Source organism: Oryctolagus cuniculus, chromosome 16, assembly GCF_964237555.1.
Source record: "Oryctolagus cuniculus chromosome 16, mOryCun1.1, whole genome shotgun sequence".
Lineage (NCBI taxonomy): Eukaryota > Metazoa > Chordata > Mammalia > Lagomorpha > Leporidae > Oryctolagus > Oryctolagus cuniculus.
Window position 1 is genome coordinate 26,959,056 of NC_091447.1, and position 21,355 is coordinate 26,980,410.

General features: G+C 44.1%; 1 protein-coding gene and 1 long non-coding RNA gene across 4 annotated transcripts in view; one reads left to right on the forward strand and one right to left on the reverse strand.

Moving 5' to 3' along the window:
* Window positions 1–21,355, reverse strand: part of AOAH (acyloxyacyl hydrolase) — a 190,973-nt gene that overhangs the window by 65,961 nt on the left and 103,657 nt on the right. For all 3 annotated transcript variants that reach the window (XM_070058395.1, XM_051852733.2, NM_001082025.1), the window contains 1 exon segment: window positions 3,387–3,478. In XM_070058395.1, the coding sequence (XP_069914496.1) occupies window positions 3,387–3,478 (92 nt within the window).
* The window catches only part of LOC127492612 (uncharacterized), a 106,924-nt gene that overhangs the window by 45,898 nt on the left and 39,671 nt on the right, over window positions 1–21,355 (forward strand). The window contains exon 2 of the long non-coding RNA XR_007922146.2: window positions 15,899–16,064. This is a non-coding gene — a long non-coding RNA (uncharacterized lncRNA). The remainder of the gene's footprint in view (window positions 1–15,898; window positions 16,065–21,355) is intronic.

Here is a 21,355-nt window from a genome sequence, read left to right on the forward strand (position 1 = left end):
TCTTTTGACTTTCATGACTCATTGTGCGCTCTCTCTCTCTCTCTCTCTCTATATATATATGTTATTAGACCTTAGATTCTTTAAAGTATGTAAGATTTCCCTGAAATGTGAATTACTTTTGAAAGCAATTTGGACATGAAACACTATTTTTAGTCTTTTAAAAATAAATTTTTATCTCTATTTATAATTCTTTTCCCTATGGTTAGGTTTCCAACTTCCTTAAAGATTTTTTTTCTGCTTTTGACCGGCTCAATTCCTTCCTGCCTTCCTGAATCACACTGGGGAAAATAAAGCAATCATCATCACATTGTCTTTTTTTTTTTTTTTTTTTTTTGACAGGCAGAGTGGACAGTGAGAGAGAGACAGGGAGAAAGGTCTTCCTTTGCCAATGGTTCACCCTCCAATGGCCACTGTGGCCTGCGCACTGCGGCCGGCACACCGCGCTGATCCGAAGGCAGGAGCCAGGTGCTTCTCCTGGTCTCCCATGGGGTGCAGGGCCCAAGGACCTGGGCCATCCTCCACTGCACTCCCTGGCCACAGCAGAGAGCTGGCCTGGAAGAGGGGCAACCGGGACAGAACCGGCCCCCCGACCAGGACTAGAACCCGGCGTGCCGGTGCCACAGGTGGAGGATTAGCCTATTGAGCCACGGTGCCGGCCCAACACATTGTCTTAAGGAGTATCACCTACTGAATTTTTCTGAAGCCTGAGAATCAAGGGAACAGATTTTATTAATGGTGACTCAATCAAAGGAGCTAAAGATTTATAAAAGTAAGTAGTTATGGTTGTCCTTTGATATGCACTATAATTTTAGTTAGAGTTATATTCATCTCCTGAAGGAGATGTTAAATTTTGAGGAGGTGAAGAGAGTATAACAGAAGGAGGAAAGGAAAGGAATCTGCATCTTTGTGCTTTCCTGAGGTGCATTTCCCAAATAGCTTTGTTCTCAGCATAGCATGAGGCTGATTGCAGAGAGCAGGAAGCACATTCGAGAGATGAACAGAGAAATTCATCAGTTCTGCCCCATGTTTAATAAAGATTTTGAATCAAAGAATACATGCTCAAAATGCCCTTGGAAGCCTTCCACATTTCTCACAAGTGCTGCTTCAAGGTCAATATGCTTTACATTTTCATTATTCCACCAGAGAAAGAGACCTCCATTATAGTCTAATCTGTCAGGAGAGAGAGAGAGAGAGAGAGAGAGAGAGAGAGAGAGAGAGAGATCCTCCATCAGCTGGTTCACTTCTTAAATGGCTGCCACAGCCAGGTCTGGGCCAGGTTGAAGCCAGGGGCCAGGAATGCCATCCTGGTCTCCCACAGGGGATGCAGTCACCCAATTACTGTGTCCATCTTCTGCTGCCATTCTAGGTACATTAGCAGGAAGTTGGATGGGAAGCAAAGTAGCTGGGACTTGAACCAGCATTCTAATATGAGATGCCAGCATTGTAACCCACTGCACCAAAATACCAGCCCCTCTCTGGTGTTTTTATACACTCTGTAAATTTTTGTTCATGGAATAAAACCCAACAGATTATTCATGGGTATAGTTTAGCAATGGCATGTGAGATAGTGTAACAGTAACTCCTGCTAAGAGCGACTATTTTTGCTTAATAGGGGAATTCATTACAATTCTGATTACAGAGTCCCTTTTCTATGCAAAGAAGGTGGACATATTCTTCATTCCAGCTGAGTGGCAGAGAACATAGGCACAAGATGGCAAAAAGATAGCTTGGGTCTCTGTAAATGCATAGAGAGAAAAGTTCTTTCAGGGTAGGGGAACACGCAGCTGTGGTATTTCTTAGGCACACAACAGGCAAGGACAAGGCTGAGGGTCAACACTGGGCATAAGCAGAGGACGAATTTTCTGTAAAAAGCAATACTGACCCTAACACAAAAAAGTGCTTAATCAACAGAGGAGCTCAGAATACAAATGGTTTTCACAGAAGCCATGCTTAGATGGCCTCTTCTTTTTTGAGATGTGCTGTAATCTGAATGTATCCTCCAGAAGTTCATCAGCTGGAAACTTAATTCCCTTGGCTAAGCTTAAAAATGGAAACCTCAACTTGAAAATGCTACTCTTCTTCTTTTTCCATCTTTACAAATGACTCCTGCATAAATATGGATATGGTTTCCTGAAGGTTTGCTGTATTTCCTGGTTTTAAATCTAGTCTTTTCATCAACCCAATCTCCCGACTCTTTTCCCATTATGGGGTCCTTGCTTTACTCCCCAAAAGGAGGGAATGCTGATGATGTCTGTGAACTCTTTCCCCACTGAAGCCTGTAGCTCTCTGAGATCTATCTTGTGCACGTCTGCTCAGCGTTGTCATTAGTTGTATGTTTGTCTCATCTGTCTTCCTTGATTGCAATTGACTATAGAGACAAGACAAGCTTTATTGACTTTTAAAACACTTAATATCATTTGTACCTGATTAGGCAGTATTTAATGAATATTTTTAAACCAAATGAGCAGATAATCAAGTAAATTATTTATGGAAGGAATGCCTTTTTATTAAAGGTCACACGTTAAAACAAGGCTGTTCCTTGGGCATTACTTACACATTTGGGTAAACCAAGGCCTCATGCGCACTTGACCTCCCCACAATTTCCATGGCTTATCTCACAGTCCTTTCTGGCTGCCTGATGTTGCTGTATGAAGAGATGGGTTCCCTGGCTGGTTCCATCCTGCCTTAAGATCTAAAGGTAAAGCTCTGCCCTTGCTTTTTAAACATGTAAGTTGCTCATCTGACATATTCCTTATGCTTATTAGATTTTGTCAATGCTTGGAGGATTTTGGGCAAAACATTACTTTTCAGTCCCATGGCTTTCTACCACATAGGGGCTTTGCAAAGTCTCTGCAGCACCACAGGTGTCCCTGCCAGCTGTAGGCCCTTGGGAAGCTTAGTCCAGCCCCCCTGCCAATCCTTGGACATGCATGGTGAATTGGGTTTGTGATCACTCAGACTCATCATACATGGTTTCTGCCTACAAAGCATTAACGTCAGTGATTTCAGGAACTTGAGAGTTGCCGATTAATTTGAGACATATCTTTAGAAATACTAATTTCTAAGAGTAAATAATCTAGTAATTATTTTTGTCCCTTGAATCAGAAAAATTCAATTATGCATCAGTGTATCTTCCATCAGAAGTAAGGTACAACCCCACTGCAGGAATAGTCCCTTCTTGCCAGCATAATAAAACACAGTTTGTATCACATCCCATGGCATGGTGGATGGACTCATTATCAGTGATGAATTGTGTTATTGGTCATTCATGTTCTGGAAGCAATTAATAATAATTTTCCTTTCAACATCTTTGGAATAAGCCTCACCTCCTGTTCTTTGCTGACACAGATACATTAAAATATTTGATGGTGTGCAAATATACATACTTGCTTGCAGAGTCCAGGAATCCAGTAGTGCCAGAGAGTTGGGGCCAGTCAAGCTCATTGGTAACAGCTGTTGGTAAATTTAAGAAGGAGTTCTAAAGAAAAAATAAAGTAGTAAAGATCAAAATGGTGACTTGGTTTCTATAGGTCATAAGATTATCCATTGCCTAAGCATTAGAATGTGACCTTATTTAGAAATCAGTCAATGCAGATCAAATTAGGTAAGATGGAATCACACTTGAGTGTCAAGGACCCCCTATCCAACACGACTTGTCCTTGTAAGAAAATGAGGAAGACACAGAAATGAAGATGCAGAGGGAAGGGTATACAGTCACGGAGGTAGAGATTAGAGTGTTGCTTCTATGAGCCGAAGACTGCAAGGATGGACAGCCCTCACCAGGAGCCAGAAGACGGACATAGAACAGATTGTCCCTCAGTCCCCCTCAACTCTGCTAACATCCCAGTATTAGGCTTTTATTGTCCAGAACTGCAAGACAATCATGTTTCTGTGTTTTAAGCCTCCAAGTTAAGGCATCCCTAGGAAGCAAATACAACACCTAAACTGGACTCTATACACGAAGCTCTTATTATTCACAGGGCTAAGGTAATGAACTCCTCTCCTAGGTTGATTAACTTGCATATAGCAAGTTATATAGCAAGTCATATAGCAAACAGATGTCTTCAAACATGGCAGATGTCCCATAGTTCCTAGCATGCTTCCCATGGGTCACCGAACTTCCTCTGCGCCTCCTTCCTCAATTGCCTCTTCCTTCCACGTGTTGATTCCAATACTCTAACACTTATTCTGACTTTCCAATATGATTTCTAGTGCAGCGTGTGCAGGAAGTGGCCAGGTGAGTGGTGGTGGAAAGACTTTCTTCCTGGGATACACTCATATAATTAAGATTTATCCACTTCAAAGGGCCAGAAACAAGCCCATGGAAAGGAGGCTCCCAGTCCATCCCAGAGGACTGTGTGATTCCAATGACAGGGACTTTGTCACCTCTTAGCAGTCAGCGCCCATCACTTTCTGCCTTCTATCTCTTACTTTTCCTCTATATCTTTCTGCTTACACTGTGTGTTTGCTGTAGGATTTGAGAATATTCAATTCCACTAGAGAAGACAAGAAAAACAAATAGAATGGATGAAATTCATAAGATGTGTTAAGCAGAGATAGTGAGTAAGCAAGAGCTTGTGAGATGTAGGCAGAATTTATGAGCTGTGTTAAGGCAGACAGTAATCTGTAAAACCTGTTGGAAGTTAAAAGAACAATACACACCTCCCTACCCCACTCCCTCACCTTTTCCCCTGTAATCTGTGCAATGGCAGTGCCAGGCTTGGGGCATTGGATATGGAACTGGACTTCTAATTCTGGATAGGGCAAGGAAAGTTAGGGAACTCTGCTGGCATAGGTAGGTGTGTCTTATCCTGGAATAATAGTGGAGGGGTTGGTAGTCCTGAAGTATGACAGCAAAGACGGGAAAGAGCATTAAACTATTTATTTATTTTGAGAGGGGTCTGGCTTTAGCTCAGTGGTTCCTTTGTCTACTCGTCTACTGAATTGAGAGGGAGGGAAGGAAAGATGGAGAGAGAGAGAGAATATCTTCCATCTACTTATTCACTCTCCAAATATCCACAGCAACTGGTGCTAGCTGGACCAAACCAGGAACTAGGAATTTAATCTAGTCTTCCATTTGGGTGGCAGGGACACAAGTACTTGAGCCATCATTTTCTGCCTCCCAGGACGTGCATTAGCAGGAATCTGGAACTAGGAGCAGAACTGGGGCTTGAACACATGTACGCAATGTGGGACGCAGATGTCCCAAAGGCCTCTTAACCACTACACCAAATAGTTGGCCTGGAAAGGGCTTTGTTCTAGGAGTCACATCTGGTTTCTGACATACAAATGCAGTAAAGCTCCATGCTTAGTTGGGAGTGGATTCTATCCCTTATGTAAGCTCCGCTCATTCAGGGGTGGAGGATACTGCTCTTACATTTGATGAGTGAAGAGATATTGATGGAAAGGGCAGGAAGGTAGGGAAATGGCAGGCTAATTTGAGAAGCGAGGTTCCCATGCCCTCAGCATTTTCCTAGTTCAGTCTCTCGGATCAATCTGAAGAAACAGATCTTGGCCACTCAGGGGATTCCAGAATTCTGCTGCTATCCAGCAGCATTTAAGGTGCAGTGGACAGTGGCTGGTGCTGAAGTACAGCTGGGGCCAGGGAAAGTCTGCATGCTGCAGCTGGAGCCCTACAAGGCTCAGGCAGTCCAGCTGTGCAGGTTCACCTTCATCATGCGATTAACCTCAAAATAATACAAAGCTGTATTTTCTGGTTGGGTGTTTTAGATATCACTTGTAGCATATGACAGAGTTTTACTGTTGCCAGATGTATATATCAGAAGATTTAGCCATAATACTATTTCTGGTGGTCATAGGAATATTACTTTACCTAATTCAACAGGACTGTTGGGAATAGAAAGGATACAAGAAACAGGTTGGCACATCAGAAGCTCCACACTACGTAAGGTCTCCTATTTAGGATGAACCACCTAGTGTTTCTCTTCTGAGTGGTTTGTGCCAGGTTAAAGAGAGTAAATTAATTGTCAGATAACAGGAAAGACTTGAGTCAAGCAGTAGAAACCTCAACATATTTTTTTCTTCCTTAGTATACTTGGTGGATAAAAATAAAAAGTAACCACCATTAATAGTAAATGTTTTATAGACTCTAGCAAATAGAGAATGTTTAGGTCATATCACATTAAACACTAAAAGCCTTATTCACGCAACATTATACCCATGATATTTTGGGCATTTAAGGCAGGAAAAATGCAAATTAAGATTTCCCTCATCAACTCCAGCTTATTCCTCTTGAGTATTACTGTTCTTAGGAAACTCGTCTTAAATGTACCTTAAATGTACATAAGTGGAAAGACTTAATATTTACCAAGAAAAATTTTGCAAATTTAAAAAGCATGAGCAACTCAGTCAGTGTTGGGTGAACTAGTACATTGCTTCAAATTTTCTTCCAATTTTCATCAGCGACATAAATGTGTTTCTACATATGTACTTTATATTGTGTATTCTATTTTGGGTAGTTTTTACTTAATATTACTTGTTTGTGTATTTCTGTGTATTGAGAAAATCCACTGGTTCTCATTTTTTATGAATATTTAGTAAATAACAATATTTAGAGTTTGGTAATATTTTAATCCCTGACTTCAAAAACAGTTGATGTTTGGGTTTCTTTATTATGTTTGTTTTATTTTTATTTATTTAAAGGCAGAAAGAGAGATAGATATTTTCCACCCACTGGTTTACTCCCCAGATGCTCATAATAGCTGGGACTGGGCCAGGCTGAAGCCAGGAGCCATAAACCCATCTGGGTCTCTTGGTGGGTGGTAGGGATCCAAATATTGTTAGCCCCCACCTGCTGCCTTCTAGGGTATACATTAGCAGTAAGCTGGATTGGAAGCAGAACTGAGACTCAAAGCCAGAGACTCTGACATAGAATGTGGACATCAATACCTACCCCTGTTTAGGTTTCTTAAATTTTTGTTAAGTGTGAGAGTCACGACATCAATCATACAGTCAACTGGTTCTGCTAATTTTCTAGTGATACAGGGACTATCCTCTCTGCCTTTATCTCATTGTTTAAATTTGGCCCCTCCCCATCCAACAAAGCTGTGGAGTATATGCACAGTACATTCCCCTCTCTATTACACCTAACTGGGCTAGATCTAAATTGATTAATTGATTATTTTCTTTCTTTCTTTTTTCTTTTTTTTTTTTTTTGACAGAGTGGACCGTGAGAGAGAGAGAGACAGAGAGAAAGGTCTCCTTTGCCATTGGTTCACCCTCCAATGGCTACCACGGCCAGCGCGCTGCAGCTGGCGCACGGCACTGATCTGGAGCCAGGAGCCAGGTGCTTCTCCTGGTCTCCCATGCGGGTGCAGGGCCCAAGCACTTGGGCCATCCTCCACTGCCTTCCCAGGCCACAGCAGGGAGCTGGCCTGGAAGAGGGGCAACTGGGACAGAATCCGGGGCCCCGACCGGGACTAGAACCCGGTGTGCCGGTGCCGCAGGCGGAGGATTAGCCTATTGAGCCGTGGTGCCGGCTAATTATTTTCAAACAGTATAAAGTTACTTGGACAATCTGCAGGTTTCTGCTGTTGGAAAAATATATGAAAAATATCATCATTGGTTAAATAGGTATCTTTTATTTTTTTCCTAGGAATTAAACTATCAAGTGTTTTTGATTTCCTAGGAATTTGTTATTTTACCAAAAGAAAGAAACAGTTGTTGGGTTGGTGTTTTGAGAATACAGATGAGAAAAAGGCTATTTATTCTTGGGACTATGTCTACTGCTCTTTCATTTGTCCTGAAGGTGGCACAGGTGAGGCAAGGTTTTCCTCTTGTCTTGTACCTTTCAGCCCACAGAGCCACTATACTGCTTCCTACCTTCTCCATCCCCACCCCACCCCCCCATTGTTTTTTTATACAGGAAACATCAAATCATGAAATTGTGAGGAGCCTCCTTGACTCTCACACAAACTTTTCTGCCCCAGCCCCATTTCTTTAGTCTTTACTACCTGAATAAATCCTATCCATGAAAGTATACTCATTCATAATGACTGAATGTGTTGTTTCCTCATTAACTTTTGCATTTTAAGCCAGAGTGGGGAAGAGAGTTCCTCTTTTGTGCCAGGCCCTGAGGCAGGAAATTTGCACAAATACACAACTCTGCAAAGCAAGGATTTGTCTTCTCCTCCTTCCTCCTCCCTCCATACTCGTGCATTTGAGCCAGTGCATGTGTTGGGTGTTGGCTAATGCCTTTTAACAAAGAACAGGCACCTCCAGTACAGCCAACAGCAGTAACAGCCTGACCAAGCCCTGACCCAGCAGGAGGTGTGAGAAGAGCCGCTTTCATGATGGGCACCTTCTGTTTGGGTCCTGGCCTGTGGAGGATTCCTCTGTGTTCTGTTGGTAGATGATTCCTTTACAGGGCAGTGCAGGGCCCAGGAAAGCTCTGCTGAACAGAATGGGGTTTGGCTGACTTGCCAAGGTCACAGAGCTGGTAATCATGTGTCTGGGACTTAAGCTTGAGATCTGAGGTGGAGAGTAATTGTAGCTTGCTACCTTCAGCCTTTGACAACCCACTTGTATCTTGCTTTTCCCCCAAGCTGCTAAATCCAGTGGAATGACAAAATTGGCTAAGCAAGTTTTGCTTGTGATTATTGAAAATAAGGCTTTTGACTGCCTGTTTAGGGGATGCTTTCCTAGATACTGCTTTGGGAAAAAGTTTAGAAATCAACAGATAAACTGACAGTTGCCACCATCAATTCCTTCTCTGTTTAATCTTTTATGGAGGCCATGTCTAACTTATGAAGTTAGAATGAGTATTTTGGGAATAAATACTGAAAAGATATGTGATAACCTCCCCTGTAGATACCCTTGTCCTACTCTTCTCTCATATACTCAAAGCTGGTTCTGGTTCTGGTACTGGAGAAAGGCAGCTGCCAAGAACAACACACACCGATGCTCTGGAATTCTGTCTTCCAAGGGGCTTGTAGACAAAGTTCTAGGAGGATGGAGGGAGACTGTATCATTTGGTTTCTGCTTCTGTAGCCTCACTCTTAACTAGATGAGGCAGCACAGTTCCTGTTAACTAATGCTTTGATATAGATAACTTCAAGAAAGTAATTTAACTCTGTGAGCTTGGTTCATAAATCTTATACTTCCACATGCTGTGATATGAGTCTCCTATTAAGCAAAGATCCTTGTGCTCCTGTAATTCATTTTACTTACTTACACACACACACACACACACACACACACACACACCCCAAGTATTAGTCTGTGCTGGCCACTCTTCTGAACATTGCACCAGGCAATTCTGAGTTCCTTCTTCATGGAGAAGGAACTCAAAGTCTGAAGGGGCAGAGGGACACTTAATACTTCTCATCTGGGGAATCTTGAAGATTTTTCTTAACCTGATGTGCCCCAGTTTCATTAGCAATAAAAATGAAATAATGAAACTTGTCTCTTTGGGTGGATGAAAGAACAGATCATCCACACACAAGCTTCAGGACTGTAAGTGTTCAATAAATGTTGGTGGCTAGTATATTCATAGGGAAGCACAGGGAACTGTGTCAGTGCACAAAAGGGACACCCATCCTCTATGTGGGGCTTTGGAGAAGGAGTCTTGTTGGTGGATTGATTGTGGATTTCCAAGTATCCACACTGTGACTAGCAAATTTCTGTTGTTTATAAATTACCTAGTCTAAGGTATTTTGTTATAGCATCTGGAACAGAATAAGACCATGAGTCTTATAAAGTTAGTAAGAGGGAGCCAGGCAAGGAGGGGCAGGAGAAAATAACTCAGTAATTAGTGATGCCACATGCCAAGTCCAAGGCTAAATTCATCACATCATGTCTAGGGGAGAATAACAAGCACCATACATATCAGTGAGTAACAGATCCCCCCTTCCCCATTTAGCAACTTCAAACACCCTCCATATAAGCAGACTAGCAATGAAAAACTCCTCAGCTCCTGATATGATGCCCACTTAAACTTAAGTTAGAGCTAACTAAGTAATTTTGAGGGAAAAATACAGCAGGTTTACCTCTGATCCTATGCTAGTTCAAAAACCTAAGGGTGAGGCCGGCGCCGCGGCTCACTAGGCTAATCCTCCACCTAGCGGCGCCGGCACACCGGGTTCTAGTCCCGGTTGGGGCGCCGGATTCTGTCCCGGTTGCCCCTCTTCCAGGCCAGCTCTCTGCTGTGGCCAGGGAGTGCAGTGGAGGATGGCCTAAGTGTTGGGCCCTGCACCCCATGGGAGACCAGGAAAAGCACCTGGCTCCTGGCTCCTGCCATCGGATCAGCGCGGTGCGCCGGCCGCGGCAGCCATTGGAGGGTGAACCAACAGCAAAGGAAGACCTTTCTCTCTGTCTCTCTCTCTCACTGTCCACTCTGCCTGTCAAAAAAAAAAAAAAAAAAACAAAACTAAGGGTGGGGGCAGTGAAGTAGTCAAATAAAGAATACTAACAAAATAGAAAGAGAACAGAATCACAGGCCACACTCGGTCTTTCATCATTTGCCTGAATCTAGCTCTTTTTATTTTTTTTACCTTGTCAGCTCCCCTTAGTTTTTGCCTTTTCCCTTTTCTATTATTTATTATTTAAGCTCTAACCCTATGATTTATTTATTCAACGAATGAGTTCAGGGATGCATTTATCTCGTTGCCCTGTAACAAATGAGAACACAAAGTACAGTGAGGCTCTTTCTGTCGAATTTCATCCTTTCCATCATTTTTCCAAAGAGTGATTGCAGAACTGTATCCAGATTCTCAAAAGCAAGAAAACAGGAGTTTAAAATGTACTGCTCTTTTTTTTTTTTTTTTTTTTTTGACAGGCAGAGTTAGACAGTGAGAGAGAGGGAGACAGAGAGAAAGGTCTTCCTTCCATTGGTTCACCCCCTAAATGGCTGCTAGGGGCGGTGCGCTATGCCGATCCAAAACCGAGAGCCAGGTACTTCTCCTGGTCTCCCATGGGGTGCAGGGCCCAAGGACTTGGGCCATCCTCCACTGCATTCCCGGGCCACAGCAGAGAGCTGGCCTGGAAGAGGAGCAACCGGGACAGAACCTGTGCCCCAACCGGGACTAGAACCCAGTGTGCTGGCACCGCAGGTGGAGGATTAGCCTAGGGAGCCGTGGCGCCGGCCTAAAATGTACTGCTTTTACACACAGATAATCACAAGTCAATTCTTTTATTGACCAGTGGAACAAACTCTCAAACAGGAAAGAGAAATCCTGCAAGGGCCAGAAATGGGCAATGAAAGGTGCCCATCATAGGCATTGCCCCTCCTAGTCCATTCGATTTTGTAAAGGTCTGGTACTTTCTGAAGCAGTCAGGCTGTGATTGTCTGTGGTGTGGGCAGTTCTTCTCTTGTGGGAGGTAATATTTATGATTTGAGAAGAAGTCTGAAGTTCACAGTCAAGTGAGATAGATGGGGAGAAGACTTCGTTTTCTAATTATCACACCTGAAATGGGTTTTCACTCCCCACTATTCTGAACCATAAGCTATTACCTCATGGATCCCCTCCCCTTTCTTTAGCTGTCAGACACCCTCACTGCTTCACCCCACTGGACTTGCACTTGTGATGGCCCTGGTTTACTGCAGCAGTTTCTGCCTAGTGGGCTTCTTTCTTCCCCTCCTCCTGCCACTCCCAGCAGTGTCTCTCAGAGTTTTGTGGGGAGCTCCTTTAAAATCCAAGGGTGGTGGGACGAGCATTTGGCCTAGCCATTGAGATGTTGCTTGGGATGCCGACATCTCATACCAGAGTGCCTAGATTGGAGTCCTGACCCCACTCCTGATTCCAACTTCCTTCTAAAGCACACTCTGAGCGATAGCAGGTGATGGCTCAACTGATTGGGTCCCTGCAACTCATGTGGGAGACCCAGATTGAGTTTCCTGCTCTAAGCTTCAGCCTGGCCCAGCCTGGGCTTGATGTGAGCATTTTAGGAAGTGAACCAGTAGATAAGAGCACTCTCTCTGACTCTCAAATACATAAATAAAAATAAAGCGTACCTCAAAAAGTTTTTTTTTAAAAAAAGGAATTAAAATATAAGTTTATTTTGGTACAAAAAAACCCGAGGCCCTTGCATAGATTTTTTTATAAAATATGTACTTTCCATGACTTCATGATAACCCTGCATAGCTTTCAATTTTTTTTTGCACCCAAATGAAGTCACCTTTCAATTCCATTTTCCTATGAACCATTGTCAAAGTCCAGGTGGACTAGGTTTGTGTTGGGCCCCCAAATCCTGGTTTTGAATATGTGCAGAATGACTACACCAACAGGTCGAGTCTGGGCCATGCTGATCTACAGATGCATGTAGCTGTTCAATGCCATCATCCATATGACACCACCACTTCCCCAGCTTCTCCCCGTAATCCAGTCCTCCCTTCCACCCCTCCAGGCTCCTGGCTTCAGCCTGGCCCAGCCTTGGTTGTTGTGGCCATCTGGGGAGTGAACCAGCAGATGAAGATCTATTTCTCTCTCTCTATCTCTCTCTCTCTCTCCCTCTCTCTCCCTCCCTCCCTCCCTCCCTCCCTCCCTCCCTCCCTCTGCCTCTCTCTAACTCTGCCTTTCAAATAAATAAGTAAGTAAGTAAGTAAAAATTGTGAGGCTGCTGGTTCCTGGCACAGAGGTCAATAAGGCACCAAGGGGGAGAATATCATGATTTCACTTGATGGAGGATGATGATGAATTCATCTCCACTTTAATAATAACAATCCAGTCTGTGCTGGGAACTGTATTCAGTCATGGGGTGCTGAGGACCATTTGGGGAGTGAACCAGTGAATGGAAGATCTCTCTTTCTCTCTCTCCCCCCTTTCCCTCCTCCTTCTCTTACTCCTCCTCCTCTCTCTGTAGCTCTGCCTTTCCAATAAAAAAAAATAATTAAAAAAGAATGTCTGCCTGATGTCCCAGGGGAGCAAGCATGGGAGCTGAGTGATTATAAACCCCTTTCAGAAGTATGGAGCGTACAATAATCCATCTTATAGTTTTTTCATGATAACGGATGTTTGGCTTTCAATCCTCTCTGAAGTCAGCAAGGACTAGATGATGGATGAGCCTGGAAACACACTCTACTTTGCTGGCAGGTGAGAGACCCAGACGCTCACCTTGAGGAGGGGCAGAGGGTGTTGAGTTGATCAGAACTCATGAACAGCCCATCTGGCCCATGTTCGTGTGCAGGGAAAGGGGACGAAGAACATTCTGTTGTCTTGTGACCTGGCTTCTGCCTGAGAAAGAATTTGCCATGGCAAACAGAAGTCCTCTCTTCTGGCAGAATAAGTGGGAAATAACTAGAATCGGAATATATCTTCTCACCATTTATCATCTTTAATCTGCTAGCCTGTAGGATGTCAGGGCAGCAGAAAATGTAATTTTGTCCAGTTTTACTAAACAACAGACTTTCATCTTAAAAAATAATAAAAAAGCACTCTAACGCTTCTGGAGCTGACATGAAGTTAACTCAGATGGAATTTCCATATTTTATATGCACCATGAAAATCTGGCTTTATGCTTAATGGAAGCTTCATGCGCACAGATAAATAGAGAGAGTGGGAAGCAAAGTGGGTTAGTGAGGGTAGGACGAGCGCTTTGATCCTGCTCGTGCCATTTGCAGGCTCATAAACAGTAGCCAAACCTGATAGACAAAATCGTCTCCAAGAGGCAAATGAAGTGTGCACAAGCTTGAAAGACCGGGGAGCTGTTTGCTCTCAGGTAAATATGCATTTTTTTGCAGCCAGATTAAGGATTCATTTTTGTCCTTGACACAGCACGAAATTCAATCTGCGTCTACTTACCCTACAGACAACAGCCTGTCAGGGGTCGTGCTAAGATTTTATAATAGGACAGGCAACAGTCTTCGTGAGCAAAATAAACATTTGGGAAATTATATTTTAGAGTGACTGCTCTTCCACCCCTCCTTCCCTAACTAGTCATGCAATTCTGGTTCAGTGAAATGCAACCTTTAATATTTTGGAAATAATTTTTGAACAGATGGGGGAAGAGGCAGGAGGGCAGCATCCACTGCAGGCTTGGATGCTCTCTCTCTACCTCCTCTTCTTTTTCAGCAAAACGACTCAGGCAGTGATTGTTTTCCTTTGAAAGGAAAAGGAGAAAAAATAAGCAAAACCCCAGCAGGAGAGGATTTTTAGATTTGCTCTTTGCTTCCCTTTGAAATTTTCCTAAGAAGATAATATGCTTGGCTCCATCTGAGCCTGGCTCCTAAGGGTTAGATGTTTTGGAGAGAAGCAAAGGTTGTTTAAGGTGGGAGGGGCCCATAGCGGAAAGAGGCTCAGAACGCTTTGTTTCTGTGGACCCTCAAGGGTGAGTCTTCACACTCTCTTTATTGAACTACAAATATCTTTCCAGATGAACACACTCCTAATCTAATTAGCTGCAAACAGTTCTCTTGAGTGCCACACTGCTTAACTAGAGGAGGGCAATACAGGAAAGGAGAGGGGCTGTTGCAGGAGAAGTGCCCAGGATTATGGATTCCTTCTCGGAGGACGCACTGGGACCAGGTGCTGGGTTTGCGGGAGTGTTTTCTTCCTTGTAGGGAGACAAAGGCAAAGGAATGTTGAACAGTCTCATAACAGGGACTTATGAAACAATGCATATTTGTTTTCCATAGCATTTCTTTTCATTTCCAGACAACATGATCAAGTTCTTGGCTCAGCAAAGTAATGACCCCCAATATGTTTGGGGTTCCTGAAGGGTGTCGGACCCCAGTGAGCCAATGCAGCCTAATTTTACATTGGAATGTGTGATGCCCTCTTAGTTCCTTTGGGTGTGGACTGGCAATTCATAGACAGATCACACCTCTGTCTGTAGTACCTCTGCCCCATGGATCAGGTCAGAGAAGGTTAGGGGACCTCACTTGAAAAGATGACTTCTGGTCATTTTGGCAAGGATCCCTAAAGGCAGTTGAGGAAGGAACTATGTGGCATTGGGTGCAACAATCTGGGGCCCTCAGGAACGGGGTGCCATTGTGAGGCAGGCTCCTGGTTGCAGGGACACCACTTGGGCTGAAGCGTGCTCCTCAGTTCTCACCGGGCCCACCAGACTGAGCAACCACTGCACGCCAGTGACAGCTGGACCCGGACACTTGCTCCACCCCTCAACTGCCTAATTCACTCTGCTGCTCTTGAAGTCCCTTTGGCATCCTTGCTTCTGGGGCTCAGGGGTGCCTCCCATCTGACTCCAGATCGCCTCTGACAGGGTGCAAGTGGCTTGTGCTGGGTAAACAATTGCCTCTCAGCTTCCACCCTATCCTGCTCTGTTTGCTCTCCCTACTCCGTTGGATGCTGAAAACTACACTCCCCAGAGACCCCTGCCAGATGCATCTGCCACTGGGAGGTCTGGAGGGAGGTGGGAAGGCAAAAGGAGGACAGGGACTACTTCCTGTCTTCTGGTTGAGGGCTGCTTGCAGCAGCATCCTTAGGCCCTCTCGGCTGGTTCCCCACGTGCCTCAGTGACCCCAGCAGCAGCAGGCCTTGGCAATCAGAGTACAAACTGTGCTGAGGTCTGTGCACCAGCTGCCTGCCTTCCTCTGGCTGCTGGTGCTGCCCCACCTTCCTTTTTTTTTTTTCTCCAGCCCTAGGAGTGCACCTGCTTGTTGTGGGGATTCCTTCAGCAACTCCCCCTATTGTTCTAATACCTGTGTTAAATCTAACCCTGAGGTGTCAGTTCCTTCTGTAAAATCCCCTCTGCGTCCATAATTTTTCTTGTTAACTTTCTGATTGTCCCTGCTGAAAGGGTTCTGCCCATGGAATTAGCCAAAAGGCTGGGGACTCTCACCCATTGTGGTTACATCACCCAAAGGCCCTCAGAGAGTAAAAGGGGATAGATCAGGGAAAGGGGGTGAGGAGAGCGTGCATGCAGAGTGACCTCTGGGTTTCACTCGGTGTCTTTTTCTCTCCTATCTCCATATTTCTTTCAGGTGTGGGACTCAAACTGCTGCTCATCCATCTCGTGCTCCTGGAGGAAAACTCGGGCCAGCCCAGGCACATATGTACTAATTCTCAGAGAACATAAATTCCTCTGGTTATGTGCAATTCCATTTATAAATTGAAAATCTCCAATTCTTGAAACCTGGTTCCCATAATGTAAGTAAAACTCCTTCTCTCACTCCCCACCTGGGCTTGCAGCTTGTTCTCTGTACCCAGGGAGGGGAGTGTGGTCTGTGTCCTCTGTCCACTTGGCCAAATTTCCTTCCGCTTACTGGCTGAGGCTTCCAACCCCTGGGCATGGCAGTGTAGGGAGAAGAGGTGCAGTTGGGTATGAATACCTCTGGCTGGGCAGATGGCTGAAGGCGACTATAATAGGGTTTCACATGGGGGCTTTTGACTGGACCTCCATGGTGCTTTCCCTACAATCCTGCTAGTCACTAAAGTGTGCTGTTTTTGCCCAGTGAGCTGGGAACAAGCACCCGCAAGATCACCTTGCCCCTGGAAGCCACTCTATCAGCATGTGGTGTCTCAGACTGGCTCTTCCTTCCCGGAGTCCATGGCCTTGCCCACGCCACAGCCTTCCCACCTGACTGCCTCGCTCACTGCCCTTTTGTTCTTCGTTGGGTATCACTTACCAGCCTCCTTGACCAAAGACTCTAGAGACCCCATCTATGTCTGTTAGTGGCCTTTTAATGATTAGCGTGAAGCAGTCACACTGCTCCTCCCTGGTGAGAGCTGAGCCCCATTGCCATCCTTTCACCAACCATTCCCAGCCTCAGCTCTTTTGGGCTTTTGAGGTGGGAGCTAAGCATTGTTGTTGAACTGGTTCTGCTGCCTTTTTCAGGTTCTGTAGAGGTGGTCTAATATTTCATTTGGAATAAATTAGATGATGAGAAGTTGGGAATAGTTGGTCCATATCTTCTTGGGGCTTCAGTTAAAACTTAGGCAGAAAGAAGTAGTCCAATTTTTAACATCCTATTATAAAAATCATCTCAAATTTCTGATAAGGTAGGCATCATTATGTACATTTTAGATGAGGAAATTAAAGCTCAGAGTAAATACATAACTGTAAGTGTTAGGACAGGATTTTAACCCAAGTAAATCTGACTCAACATCTAAGATTATTCTGTACACAGGTAGTTAGGGGCTTCTGTACACAGGTGGTTAGAGACTCTCTCCTCTGAGCGTGGCTCCTGACTTTGGAGTCAGCTTGGCATGAGGCTCTCATGCCATCAGTAGGATGAGTACACGCTCAGATTTGTCTGGGACAGTTCAATCTAATGGCCAGCAGTGATCCATCTTCTCTCATAGTGTCCAGTCTGTATGATAGATTTTATGCTTATCACAACCACTGGGGCTTGGGTGTGTGGTGCAGAGGAACAAGAAGCACCATAAACTTCCCAAGGGGGCCGGCTCTTTCAGTGCAGTCTACAGAGGCCAGCTCAGACTCTGGGGCAGACCTACAGTTGAGATAAGGTCCGGGCACTTTCCTCCAGATGCAAGGATGCTCAGGGTCTGCCCCATTCCAGGTAGGCATGCAGCTGGGGGAGAGGGTGGTCCTCTTGGGAACTGTCATGAAAGTGCCCAGGATGGGGGAAGGAGTAAGACAAACGCATGCCCACTGTTGATTCTCAGTGGCATCTAAGTCTATCCATTTGCTCGCTTCCCCACTGTCCTTGTCTAGCTTCATTAGGATTATAATCACCGTCTAGCTGCTCTTTCTGCATGAATTTCCCCCACACGAATCCATCCTGCCCATTGAAACCAGAATGAGTTTGTTAAAATTCAAAGCTAACTGCTTCCATTTCTCTTGTTTCAAACCCTTCAGTGGCTCCCCTTGCCTTCAAGATCAACTCTGAATTCCTGGTTGTGACTTCCAGGCCCTGTGAGACTTGTCTTCCATGCACCCCTCTAGGCTCTTTTCTTTTCTTCCTTGTGCTTTGTGAGCTTTGGTTTAGTAACACTGAACTTCTTGTTTTCAAAGCTTGCACATGCTGTTTCCTCTGCTAGGACATTCCTTTGTATTTCTGCTGAAACCTGATGGCTTCTAACTCATTCTTTCTCCTTTGAATGTATGGGTCTCCTCCTTCAGAAAGCCTTCCCTCCAGTTTGGGGAGTGGTGTCACAGCACTGATGGCTCTGAAGTTGCCATTTGCTCATCTGTATTTCCCCACGAAGTCATAGCTCTGCTCTACAAGAACCTGGGTTCTCTCCATCCTGTTCTCTGTTGTGTCTTTAGCACTATTTAGGGCTTTGGCACATAGTAGGTCCTGGGTTACTCTTTGCTGATGTAATCAATGCATGGATCATGTGTCCCAGGGTACACGTAACTAGGAAGCTGGAATTAGAAATGGAACCCGGACTTCAACAGCGGCACTTTTATATGGGATGTGAGCATCCCAAGTGTCTGGCCTAGTCCAGAACATTTGCATGGCCATTAGCTCCCTGAAACACGTGGCCTTGCCTGAGACAATTGTCTTTTCCAGCGTTTCTGGTTAAGTGGCTTGTTCAAGATGAGACAGGCAGGCAGTCATTCTGCCCCATTAGTCGTGTGGCTTGGATCAGTCTACCTAATCTCCAGAGTACCTGTCTGTAAACAGGGCTTGTGTTGTAATAACACCCACCTCAGGGAGCTTTGGCAAAGATTAAATACAGCAGTGCATTGGTTTTCTTTAGGTCTTTTCCCTCAGCTACTTGCTTAAAACAAAACAAAACAAATAAATCCCCCCACACCATAAATTACGGTATTTGGTATGATGTAGTACAAATCTGTTGTTGGAGAAATAGAATAACTAATGTTATCCACAGTTTCATCACTGAAAGATAGTCAGTGTTAAAAACAATGTTGATTTACAACTTTTTAATTATCTTTTTGTTCACACGTATAGATATGCTCATACAGTCACAAAATTGGCTCATTTAAAATGTTTTTTCACATAACAAATTATCATAAACATGTTTTCTTGCCAATACATGTTTCTATTGATAAGTATATGAATGGTTGTATAAAGCTTCATTGTTTGGGGTGGATGTTTATGCTAACTGTTAGTAATAATTCAGGTTAAGAAACCTATATCCTACTTTGATATGCCTGGGTTTGATTTCCAGCTCTGGTTCCTGATTCCTACTTCTCAACAATGCAGACCCTGGAAGGTAGTGGTGATGGGTAACGGGGTTCTTGCTACCCATGTGGGAGGCCTGGATTGAGGTCCCAGCCTCCAAATTTGGCATGGTGCAGCCCAAGTTGTTAAGGGCATTTGGGGAGTGAACTAGTGCATGGGGGCACACTTCCACTCACTTTCTCTCTCTGTCTTTCAAATAAATAAGTGAAAAAAATTATATGAAAAATAAAATTTCATTTTATTCATATATTTTAATATTCACCATTTAAAAATTTTAGTTTATTTCTTCCATTTTGCTTATAAATAATTTTTGATGAGAATTCATAGGAATATATTCTTGAACAAATGATTGGTCATTTTTGAAGATAAACTTCCAAATGCACACAATGGTTAAAAATCACAAACATGGTTATGAAACTATGCATATCGCTTAATTGTCTTTCTTAGAAGTTCTAGCAAGTTAAACTGTCATTGGTGGTGAAATAGCGTGCCTATTTCACCATATTCTTGCTAAAACTAGGTGTTTATCACTTTTTAACCTTTATTTGGCAGGTGGTAAATGAATTGCATTGTTGTTTTATGTTTCATACTACTTAAAATAAAACTTTATATATTTATCAGTCATGTTCTTTTTAAAAATTTGTATTAATATAAACAGAACAGACTCATGTATTTCACAGGGACAATTTTAAAAGGGTAACCGTACTTCCCTCCCTCTCTATCTCCCTCAATTCTCTTCCTTCCTTCCTTTCTTTTTTGTTCTTCAAATTTTTGATCATTAAAGAAACTAAGGTTGGGGCCAGCAGTGCTGTGGCGCAGTGGGTTAACGCCCAGACCTGAAACACCAGCATCCCATATGGCCGCCGGTTCGAGACCTAGCTGCTCCACTTCTGATCCAGCTCTCTGCTATGGCCTGGGAAAGCAGTAGAAGATGGCCCAAGTCCTTGGGCCCCTGCACCCGCATGGGAGACCCAGAAGAAGCTCCTGGCTTCAGATTGGCACAGCTTCGGCCATTAAGACCAATTGGGGCCGGCGCCGTGGCTCAATAGGCTAATCCTCCACCTTGCGGCGCCGGCACACCGGGTTCTAGTCCCGGTTGGGGCGCCGGATTCTGTCCCGGTTGCCCCTCTTCCAGGCCAGCTCTCTGCTATGGCCAGGGAGTGCAGTGGAGGATGGCCCAGGTGCTTGGGCCCTGCACCCCATGGGAGACCAGGAAAAGCACCTGGCTCCTGGCTCCTGCCAGGATCAGCGCGGTGCGCCGGCTGCAGCGGCGGCCATTGGAGAGTGAACCAACGGCAAAAGGAAGACCTTTCTCTCTCTGTCTCTCTCTCACTGTCCACTCTGCCTGTCAAAAAAAAAAAAAAAAAAAAAAAAGACCAATTGGGGAGTGAACCATCGGATGGAAGACCTCTCTCTCTCTCTCTCCGCCTCTCTTCTTTCTGTGTAGCACTGACTTTCAAATAAATAAATAAATCTTAAAAAAAAAAAAAAAGAAACCAAGGTTCTTTTCTAATTGACATGTAGCAACTATTTGTTAACTATAGGCTTTAATTTTTTTTCTATTTTATAAATATTTTCCAGTTTTTCATTTGTCTTTTAGTTTTATGACTCTTTTTGACATTACATTTGAATATTATATGTAATTAAATTTAGTAATTTTTTGGGCTTTCTCTTTAGCATGACTTAAGAGACACCTGCAATGGCCAGGGCTGAACCAGGCCAAAGCTGGGAGTTAGGAACTCAATCTAGGCCTCCCCAATGGATGTTGGAACCCAGTTATTTGGGCCATCACCACTGCCTCCCAGGGTCTGCATTAGCAGGAAACTGGAGTCAGGAGCTGGAGCCAGGTTTCAAATATGGGCACGCTGATGTGGAATGCAGGCATCTTAACCAGTGTTCTAACCCCTAGGCAAAAAGCCTGCCCCAGACTATTTCTTCAGATAATTTTCCTTCCAAAATGATGTACGTTTTCTGAAATTTTAAATAACCAAGAACATTCTATAGCCCTCGTGTAGAGCAATGGCTTGGTAGTTAGAACATTCTCAACATACAATTTTTTCTGCTCAAAACTCTGCAGAGACTGTGCCACTGTTTCTGAAATTGAGGGATAAGTCTGTTGCCAAATGTTATTTTCCCTCCTGGCTAGTGCCCTGGTTGTTTGCCAAGAGATCCATTGTAAGATTTTTCTTTAGACCCCAAGGAACAAGCAACATAAGTAGAAACAGGCTAATGAGACTCTTGTTTTTGAACCTGGGACAATAGATCACAGGTGAGGGGAGAGTGTTGAAGACTGGGTCCCACATTATCCTGCCTCTTGCTGCCACT